General features: G+C 36.0%; 1 protein-coding gene across 1 annotated transcript in view; it reads left to right on the top strand.

The window, feature by feature from the left end:
- The first annotated feature begins 3,853 nt into the window (after positions 1 to 3,853).
- The window catches only part of LOC107752152 (sodium-dependent serotonin transporter-like), a 10,132-nt gene continuing 3,018 nt past the window's right edge, over positions 3,854 to 10,967 (top strand). Inside the window, exons 1-10 of the mRNA XM_016568040.1 lie at positions 3,854 to 4,073; positions 5,688 to 5,822; positions 6,054 to 6,273; positions 7,154 to 7,292; positions 7,386 to 7,520; positions 8,265 to 8,368; positions 9,557 to 9,684; positions 9,848 to 9,960; positions 10,511 to 10,642; positions 10,820 to 10,919. Of these exons, the coding sequence (XP_016423526.1) occupies positions 3,854 to 4,073; positions 5,688 to 5,822; positions 6,054 to 6,273; positions 7,154 to 7,292; positions 7,386 to 7,520; positions 8,265 to 8,368; positions 9,557 to 9,684; positions 9,848 to 9,960; positions 10,511 to 10,642; positions 10,820 to 10,919 (1,426 nt within the window). The remainder of the gene's footprint in view (positions 4,074 to 5,687; positions 5,823 to 6,053; positions 6,274 to 7,153; positions 7,293 to 7,385; positions 7,521 to 8,264; positions 8,369 to 9,556; positions 9,685 to 9,847; positions 9,961 to 10,510; positions 10,643 to 10,819; positions 10,920 to 10,967) is intronic.

Genomic DNA, 10,967 nt, shown 5'->3' with positions numbered 1-10,967 from the left:
GCGCTCCGGGACTCGGCTGCCCTTTTAACCTGATCTGACGCCAGTTCCCCGTTCTTCCGTTTTACTCTCGGTAATCACAGCAGAAGCATCTCAACTGTTTTCAGATCAGCTACAAAAGATTGCATGTTATGTCACATTTATGTGTGAATATATATCAGCTCACGCTTGGCAAGAATCAAGCTTGATGTAAGAACTCCGCATTAGGGTCAGTTCAGGTTCTGATGATCCACAATGCTTTATATCACTGCTTTGATGTACCTCTAATACAACAGAAAGAGATCAATTCATACATTAAACATGACTTCATTATTTGAATGACTCTGGAGTAAGTGCTTGTATATTGACTATGAATAAATCTCAGCAAACTGGCAAGCCAGCCTAAAGGTTCTGGTTTATTTTAGCTATCAGCGATGTAGTTTGCGCTGTAAAAGCCCACGTACAGTGCCAAAATTACTTCTTCCTATTACACCGGCCTAATGCCATTAGCTGCCTTTTAGCAGATACTTTTTATCCAGAGCCGCTTCAATCATGTAATCCATCACTCGTGTAGAATGCAGCGTTCAGGTATTGTTACGTTTTGAACCCGACCCAAAAAGGACTCAAATGATCAACTCTCTGTTTATAAGTCCTATTTATCCATTACGTCACTAAGCCAAGACCTGCTTATGGCGAATGCATAAAGTCTTTGCCTGAAAAATCTCGTTCAGTGCTGGGCAGTGACAGATAATGCTTTAAATAGCAGAGCAAGGCTTAAAAATGAAGTCATTGTCGGATTTTGTTACTGGACTGCAGACAAATTGGGTCTTTTTTTTTTTCCAATGACAAGTTCAAGTTACAGTTAAATAACTTCTCAGCTGAGAGAAGATATTTAATTCTCAAAGATCACAGGAAATAGTTCCTGTAAGCTGTAGTTGATTGTTGCTTTTATATTAGGTGCATGGTAATGCTGTCTTAATGTAAATAAATATTAATGTGTGACTGTATATTATCCCTCTTATTAGTTACTACTCCTGGAGCCAGCTGGTGCATACATTGAACTTTCTTATGTTATTGTCCAACATACCAAATAATTAAAGCTAAATTAAATCATTCATAATTAGGAAATATCTGACCCCTGAATGGCATGACTGACCAATTAGAATCAAGTCTTTAAAAGAGCCAGTATGCATACAATAAATAATACTACGCAAATACAGATATGACATGATTTTTTAAATCTCCAGCAAGTCTAAATTTCTTAAATCAATTGATTCTACCATATTTGCAGGAGGGCTGTGTTATGGAGGTGAACCGAGAGGAAGGGCGAACTACTTCCAAGTTCCAACCCAGAAACCAACATGTACCTACACTGAACACAATAATGCATTACTAGGTATTAATTATTTCCTGCCATTATCATTAACGAAGCTGCAATTAATTGCTGTATATCTCCACATGAGTAGCAATAAATGCACCTGTCTTAACATGAATCTATCTTAATGGACTCAAGTCATCTTCTCTTGCACTTGGGCAGGATCCAGACCTCACAAAGGCCTTCCATTTTATGAATCTAACTTTATTTGCTGCACTCTCTGGCCACTGGCCTACACGATTACAGCAGTCTCTATATCTAGTTAGGACTTTTTCGATTAGCCAGTGCTAAAAGCGGTGGATTTGATTTCAAACTCTTTTTATTAGGTTTACCTAACGAGGACAGTTAGACCACAGAGCAGATACTCTCTCCTGGATCTCCAGTAAATACTATTACATCTGCCTGCTCAGGAAGCCAGGGAAACTCAAAATGTTATTCACACTGCTCCGCTGTCAAAATAACATGGGCCTGAAACCTCACAATCCATTCTTCATCCAATACAATGGCCTAATGCAAGGTGTAGGAGACAGGTCGAGACAATCAACAACTGGAGTAAACAAAAACATATTTCCCATCCTCCGCTTTCAACAATAAAATAACCCTGCAAATAGAGTGTTATTACTTTGCTTGTCAGACACCTGCTATTGATTAACTGAAATTCACACTTATTGGATTACAAATATTGATTTTTACCCTAAACTGGAAAATTCTATATTTTCACACTATATCCCAATGCCTAATTTACCAAATAAATGTGTTTTATACTGTGGGCGATTCAGTGATTTTATTGATTTTTTTACATTGTCATCTATATGCCACATAAGATTTTGTGAATGTTGATGATGACAGGTTTGCTAAAAATGGATAAACATTATGGAGGACCTGCTTTGTTTAACTTTCTTTAATTATTTCAGTCAGTCCTACTTGATGAGTTTTCATTCACTATCTTCCTCAATAAATGTCAAAGTGCTAGAAAAAAAATAGTCAACTCATCAAACATTACCACGGGTTTACCTGAAAGTTTGTTTATTTTAGTAGGTTGATGTTTTTCTATAGTCACACCCAGGTAAAAAAAAAAGCACACTTCCATAATGTACTTAAAGTGCTCTATTTTCACACACTTATTTTGTACTTTATATACTAAAATGGTTCTTTAGTACTTCCTAAGATGAACTTAAGATCAACTAAGTGTACTCAACTGTGCTATTTTGGGACACCATGAATATGAACTAAAATGTGCTTTTAAATACATTCTCTGTATTTAAAAAATGTATTTAGTCACCACTCGTAGTACACTTGAACCCATCTTTCATACACTATACACTCAAGTGTACTACAAGTGGTGACTAAATACATTTTTTAAATACAGAGATAGTATGTTAAAAGCGCATTTTAGTTCATATTCATGGTGTCCCAAAATAGCACAGTTGAGTACACTTAGTTGATCTTAAGTTTATCTTAAGAAGTACTAAATAATCATTTTTAGTATAGCCTATTAAGGACAAAATTAGTGCGCAAAAATAGAGCACTTTAAGTGCATTATGGAAGACAATTTTTTTTTTAACCTGGGCAGTGCATGATAACTGGTTTGTAGGTGATATAAGGTGGTCATAAGATGGTAAAAATCTGGCTGACCATCTATCATGATCATCTTGACCATCTTAAGTATGACCAGTACATGGTTTGTTGCTGGTTCTAGCAGACTGAACCAGCTTTATACCAGCTAGTAACCAGTTTAGACCAGTCAGAAACCATACATATGTTGTACCATGTAGCTATGTTTAATTTTTTTTTTTTTTTTCCAGCAGGGGGAAATTAGTAGATTAGTAGATTTAGTACTACATTAAATTTTAAAACATAAATGGTATTTCTTAAGCAATTTTGATTTTAAACTGAACCAGCTTTATACCAGCTAGTAACCAGTTTAGACCAGTCAGAAACCATACATATGTTGTACCATGTAGCTATGTTTAATTATTATTATTTTTTTTCCAGCAGGGGGAAATTATTAGATTAGTAGATTTAGTACTACATTAAATTTTAAAACATAAATGGTATTTCTTAAGCAATTTTGATTAAAAAAATAAATAAAAAAAAGTACTCATTGACCATACCTTTCTTGCCTCTTCTTCAAAATATTGTCATTATTACGTTGACAAATCGAGCAATATTTCTGTAGGACTCGCGCGCGCTCCTGGAGAAGTCCATTTGAATGGGATGTCAGGGGTGAGTGATGTTGTCTCGCGCATCTCATTTGATCACAGCTCTCGCGCTCAGGTGGGGGACTCTTGGTTAAACCTCAAGCTTTTCCTCCCACCAGCAGGGAAATCAACCACAGCAGCATGCCGCGGTCCCCCGCGCAGCCTCTTTTGACCGCACGTCGAGCATAATCCAAACAAATATTCTAACTACTTTTTACACTTGAGAGAAACTCACAAAAGGCATTTCTTAGGCAGTTTATAAGTACTTCTGCAGTTTGCCAAGTCACCGGGACCAGCGAAGATGCCCCACCAAGAGCAGGTGCTGGCTCACGGGAACCTCTGCGCCCCGGGTCCTCCAAACAACGCCGGGTACAACAGCAACCCGGTGCCCGTCATCATTCAGACAGAGTCCCGCGATAAATGGGGCAAAAAAATGGATTTTCTTTTATCAGTCATCGGTTTTGCGGTAGATCTCGGAAATGTTTGGAGATTTCCATATATCTGTTATCAAAACGGCGGTGGTAAGAGTTATTAACTTTTATGAACTGTTTGTATTTACTCCTATTTTATCTATTTTTAAATTTACATTACATTGTGCAAAAATATCCATTCACAAAAACAGTTTTAAATTGTGTCTTGCTAATTTGATCAGTTGAAATGTGAAAAATAAGTGAAATTTGATGAGCGAAATAATACATTTAAAAGCGCAAGGGCGGATGAGCTGTCCACGGTGCTGAAATTATTATTTTGTTGTTGTTGTTTTTAACGTTTGACAAACCTCTTAACTACAGAATAAGCAACAGAACGTGTTTTCTGATTATATCTTAGACTAAACCTTTCGGCCCAATAAAACTAAAACGTTAGGTTTAATTGGTGTCAAGTTTTAAAGCAAAATCAATGATGCAAACGCCACAACCAAATTAACCCCTTCATTCACTTCATCCAAAAAATAAGAAAATGTTGAATCGAGTCTGAAAACACATTAGCATAGAGAAGAGATAATACGCAATAGTAGAAAATAAAAAAATTAAATTCCCATCCGTCATCATCATGAATTAAGTATTTACCAAAGGGAAAAACACCCAATGTTTTTTTTTAATAAGCTACCTGAAGGCTACAAGATTTGGACTGTTAATTTTGTAGTTTTTAAATAACAAACATATTGGTGCAACAAACTTGAAAACCCTGTTTCTGCCAAGGGTTTATATATACCCTTTCATACAGTGTTTTCTAGGCTGACCTGATTTAATAATGTAAAAAAAAAAATCTTTTTTGATTTGTATTCTCAATATATGAAACAATGCTTATTATAATTATGTTTATTTAAACTTCTGCTCCAGTGCACCTGTGAAGCAGACATGGCCAGCTGCAGTCATCAATCATGTATTCATGATTTAAACTGGGCAGATACTGAGATCAACAAGTGTCAGACTACAAATCTCATCTCATTTTTTTTTTAAAGTAACCTATTGAAATTACTGAAATGAAATGTAACATGATTTATTAGCATACATAGTTATTATAATTATGTTTATTTAAACTTCTGCTCCAGTGCACCTGTGAAGCAGACATGGCCAGCTGCAGTCATCAATCATGTATTCATGATTTAAACTGGGCAGATACTGAGATCAACAAGTGTCAGACTACAAATCTCATCTCATTTTTTTTTTTAAAGTAACCTATTGAAATTACTGAAATGAAATGTAACATGACTTATTAGCATACATAGATACTTAAAACATACAGATATATTTACTTAATGGAAGATTTGGTAAAACTTTAGATTAGAGTTTTCCCTCAGTAAACTCCTAATTTGCAGTTTATTGATCGTAAATTAAGGTAGTAGATGTAGTAGTTATGGTTAGGTATTGGGTAGGGTTAAGGGATGTATAATATGCTTATGCAGAATAAGGCATTCATATGTGCTTTATAAGTACTAATTAAAAAACAACCTGCTAGTAACATGCATGCTAATAAGCAACTACTTGACAGTGAATAGTGTTCCCTAATCTGAAGTGTTACAGAAGATTTATGCACTTACAAGCTTATTGTAAGTCTTCAAATTCTCCCTGGTTGATCTCACTTATTTTTGTGAGAAGAAAATCGCTTTGATCTGTTATAATTGTGTTCTTCAGGTGCATTTCTTATTCCATATGTCCTGATGGCTATATTCGGTGGGGTGCCACTTTTCTACATGGAGTTAGCTCTGGGACAGTTCCACAGGACAGGTGCCATATCCATATGGAAACATATTTGCCCTATGTTTAAAGGTGAGATCAATTCTGTCTCATATACAATATTGTAATGTTTGAGCATTAAAAGTCTATAAATGTTCACTTTTCTATACTTCTAACTTTAGGAAAGGTTCAAAGTCTATAAAAAGGAAAGAAAAAGAAACTAATACACATTCACAGAGATAGACGGACAGAGAAAACCGACACTGTGTCATACTGAGAGATTTCATTAACAAAACCCTGACATCATTTTCTCTTCCCTGTCAGGTATTGGTTTCGCCATCTGCATCATTGCACTGTATGTGTCCTTCTACTATAACACCATCATCGCCTGGGCTCTGTTCTACTTCTACTCCTCCTTCAGTAGCACTCTGCCCTGGACCAGCTGTGATAATGAATGGAACACAGAAAACTGCACTAACTACTTCGGAAAAGACAACGTGACCTGGACTAACTATTCACGCTCACCTGCCGAGGAGTTTTACACGTAAGTGCATGTAAGTGGCTGCACTGAAAGGGGGCAAATATGGCAAAGAAAGAGAGAGGGAAAGAAAACAAGGGCTAGATTTAGCAAAAATAAATAACAACGGGGAAAAACAGCATTGTGGATGAAAGGTGGAACAGCATATATGTGACCCTGGAGCACAAAACCAGTCTTAAGTCGCTGGGGTATATTTGTAGCAATAGCCAAAAATACATTGTATGGGTCAAAATGATCGATTTTTATTTTATGCCAAAAATCATTAGGATATTAAGTAAAGATCATGTTCCATGAAGATATTTTGTAAATTTCCTACCGTAAATAAATATATCATAACTTAATTTTTGATTAGTAATATGCATTGCTAAAAACTTCATTTGGACAACTTTAAAGGCGATTTTCTCAATATTTCAATTTTTTTGCACCCGCATATTCCAGATTTTCATCAAAATTGTCCTATCCTAACAAACCATGCATCAATGGAAAGCTTATTTATTCAGATCTCAGACGATGTATAAATCTAAATTTTTAAAAAATGACCCTTATGACTGGTTTTGTGGTCACATATGTGGATCCAAATAAAACAAGCATTCTTTGGGCATGCTTTTTAATGTTTGGGAATTTTTTTTCATCCAGTGAGGCATAATCGCGATTAATTGTTTGACAGCACTAATATATATATATATATATATATATATATGCAAAGCAAACTGCAAAACTGCAAAAACACTTTTCAATTTGTGGAGAACTGTTTTTTTTCATATTTTTTATTGCACCAACATTTCTTTCTTATATTTCAGAACTTGTGTATACTGAAGTATTATATGCATAAGCTTAGTAGTTCAGGTCAGTTTCAGACTGTATTTGTAAATCCTTCTGAAAACAGGAGGAATGTCCTGGCAGTCCATGAATCATCTGGGCTAGGGGATGTGGGATACATTCGCTGGCAGCTCATGCTTTGCCTCTTCCTCATCTTCACCATCGTCTACTTCAGCCTTTGGAAAGGAGTCAAGACTTCAGGAAAGGTTACCGAGTCCTAAAATATTAAATTAAACGTGCTACTGTTTTGAGGAAAAACAGCTCATTCTACATCCTCTCATCCTCCGTGTCTCTCTCAGGTAGTATGGGTGACTGCCACCCTGCCGTACGTGGTGCTGTTGATCCTTATGATCCGTGGTGCAACTTTGCCAGGAGCGTGGAAAGGAGTGGTGTTCTACCTCAATCCCAAATGGGAGAAACTGCAGGAGACCAGCGTGAGTGCTTTTCTCTTACCACCGCTCAGACTTTTCCATTTGTGTCTAGCATTGATTTATTGTTAAATTAGATTGTGTTGTTTCTTGACATTCTTTACTTATCTTGTTACCCTTTTAAATGTATTTATGTGCTGTTTTGATGGCAAAATGCGTGTATGTGGGAAAGTGTTTTTATTTCATGCAGTAATAAAAAGACTTGAGGCATTTGGGCAGGAAACTCATGAATCACTAGTAGCTGAACTGACCTGGGGGAAATATGGACTTCATAAAGGGCATATTTCTTCATAAATTTTGAGATAAGTTAATAATAAAGAAATACATGATAAATAGGTATATAAATGGTCAATGGAGGCAATACGTAAAGTGCATATATTTCATATTTCGAGTCATGAGATCTTTGCTGTATAAGCCCAGTGCTGTTTGTTAGGTGATGCAGCGCTGCGGAGAGCCGTGATGAGAAGCAAAAATAAAGCACTAGGGGCTAATGAGATGCGTAATTTTTTCCATCATGAAAGGCCCTCATACACATTTCTCTTCACACAAATCTTCAGATGTGATCAAGCACCGCTTAATCCCAGTATTCTGTGATGTCATTGTCTTCAGCATTTCCTACCCATTTCAGTTCCTGAAATGAAATAAAGTGAATTTTAAAAATGATCTTTATGATCCAAACCAATGTTTTGATCCGTTTTCATGTGTTTGTCTCTAGCCACACTTTTGTTTATGGTATGGAATGTTCTGTAGGTATGGGTAGATGCAGCTGCGCAGATCTTCTTCTCTCTCGGTCCTGGTTTTGGCGTTCTTCTCGCCCTGTCCAGCTACAATCCCTTCAACAATAACTGCTACAGGTACAGACAAAACCTTCATTTCCATCACATTGATCAAGTGGAATTTTCAGCATCCTCTGTTTATCAGCATTTGCATTGAGTTCTTCATGGCTGTTTGATATTTTCAATAAAGGATATTAAAATAATATCTAGTTTAAGTTAATATCTGAATCATAAATTAAATCTTTGTACATATACTTCTGTTCAAAATTCTGGGGCTAGTACGATTTTTTTATATTTTTGAAAGAAGTCTCATGCTTATGGAAGCTGCATTTATTTGATAAAAAATACAGTAAAACAGTAATATTGTGAAATACTATTGCAATTTAAAATGTTTTCTATTTGAATATATTTTAAATGTAATTTTTTTTTACTGTGAAGCTGAATTGTTTTTTTCAGCCTCATTACTCCAGTCTTCAGTGTCTCATGATACTTCAGAAATCATTCTAATATGCTGATTTGCTGCTCAGGAAACATTTAACAGATGTGCTGCTTAATTGTTTTGAGGAAACCATGCCACTTTTTTTTTTTTCAAAGTTCTTTGATGAACAGAAAGTTCAAAAGAACATGTGAAATTGAACTCTATAACATTATACATGCTTTTACTGTCATGTTTGATCAATGTAATTCTTCCTTGCTGTATAAAAGTATTAATTTCTTTAAAAAAAAAAAAAAAATCTTACTGACCCCAAAGTTTTGAACGGTAGTCTATGAACAGAACAGCAAACTGATACTGTGCTGTAACAAAACAGACCTGCCAATTCTGGCCAATGTGATTCCCGCTCACTCTTAATTCTGATTCTATCTATAGCTTAGCCATTTATTTACATTCGGCTCTGTGTCCACTAACCAAGGAGAGATGCCATCAAAACGAACTGGGTTCTGATGAATCATAAGATGAACCAAATGCCCTGCCCCATGAGTAAATGATATAAAAACTAGATTAGAACTGCAAATTATGGCCAGTTTGAAGAGATGAATGGGCAGCATATTTGAGTGAGAGGAAATTGAATTGTGTGCTATACTGTAAGACTGTCAGGAGGCACATCTAAACAGATCACGTCATATCTAAAGATGAGAATATCACATAGACGTGGACATGGGATCTGGCGACCGCCCACGGCGAGTTCTGTCAGTCATCACAGTCGAGCATCAATCACATTTTTTCAATTTAGTTTGTAAATGACTTTCTCTTTATGATTTGTACAGAGATGCTATTGTAACCAGTCTGGTGAACTGCCTGACAAGTTTTGTGTCAGGATTTGTTATTTTCACTGTCCTGGGATATATGGCTGAACAGAGAAATGTAAACGTTGAGGATGTAGCCAGGGACAAAGGTGAGCTTTCCTTTTTGCCTTTCATAACAGTTCAAATATTTTGAGGTTTACTGTAGATGTGCTGCATCGAACCAAAAATAACATACAAGACTTTCAGCCCTCTAAGTAAAGCATTTTGTCTTTTACCTCAAATTTGTCTTTCGACTTTCTGCACCTCCTCTAGGACCCAGTCTGCTCTTCATCACATATCCAGAAGCCATTGCAAATATGGTTGGGTCGACTTTCTTTGCCATCATCTTCTTTGTGATGATGATTACTCTTGGACTGGACAGCACGGTATGAATACACTTACACCTGTAAATGTGCAGAAACAAAAATATTTCTAAATATGCATGTGAAGCCAGCAAAGGTATATAATTTATAGACATACAGATATGAAACATGAATGACATACAGAACTAGATTTGTATGTCCAGATGAAAAGGAAGCAAGGAAACAACAAAATATTTTAGGTAAAACTTTTGTTTTTAAGTTTGGCTCCGTTTAAATTAAATGGCATCAGAATCGTCTTAAACTCTGTTGTCATGACAGTCAGCAGCACACATCTTGTTTCTTTTGGCTGTGGCTGTGCATGAGAATTCAGAAAGAACACCAATTACAATTCAATATGAAATTTACTACAATGATATCACTGCTTATGTAAGACTTTTATCTTTTTCTAGTTTTCAAAAGCCAATAGTACGTCAAAATCTGAAATGATATACAAAAAGCCTGAATGGAGATTGTATATTCAACAGCTGAATTATAAAAATACAGTTCTGCCCTGCAATTGCAAAATATATGATTGAGTGTTCATAGTTTTTTTGTGTGTGCTTTCTTGCCTCAGTTTGGTGGGCTAGAGGCCATAATCACAGCTGTAATGGATGAGTACCCAGACACCCTGTCCCACCGGAGAGAGCTGTTGGTTCTTGGACTGGTGGTTGTTTGCTTTCTGGGCTCTCTCAGCACCCTTACTAAAGTGAGTTTCAGTGAACTTCCGGATCTCAGTTTGTTGAATTTACCAGTACAATAAGAATATTTCAGCAGGGCAACACAATATTATAATAACAGAGTATGTGAAATAGAATATAGGTTAATAAAGAAGAAAAAATATGTTTTACTGATGTTGTTTTTTTATTTTTTATTTTTTTGCAAGGGTGGTGCCTATGTGGTAAAGTTACTAGAAGAATTTGGAGTTGGTTCTTCAATTATAGCTATAGTCTTTCTGGAGGCCACAGCAGTATCCTGGTTTTATGGTAAGATTTTTTACTATAAACACACACACACACACACACACACACACA

Source organism: Sinocyclocheilus rhinocerous, unplaced genomic scaffold (genome assembly GCF_001515625.1).
Source record: "Sinocyclocheilus rhinocerous isolate Xijiao unplaced genomic scaffold, SAMN03320098_v1.1 scaffold1312, whole genome shotgun sequence".
Taxonomy (NCBI): Eukaryota; Metazoa; Chordata; class Actinopteri; order Cypriniformes; family Cyprinidae; genus Sinocyclocheilus; species Sinocyclocheilus rhinocerous.
This window is presented reverse-complemented; position numbering and strand designations above follow the sequence as displayed.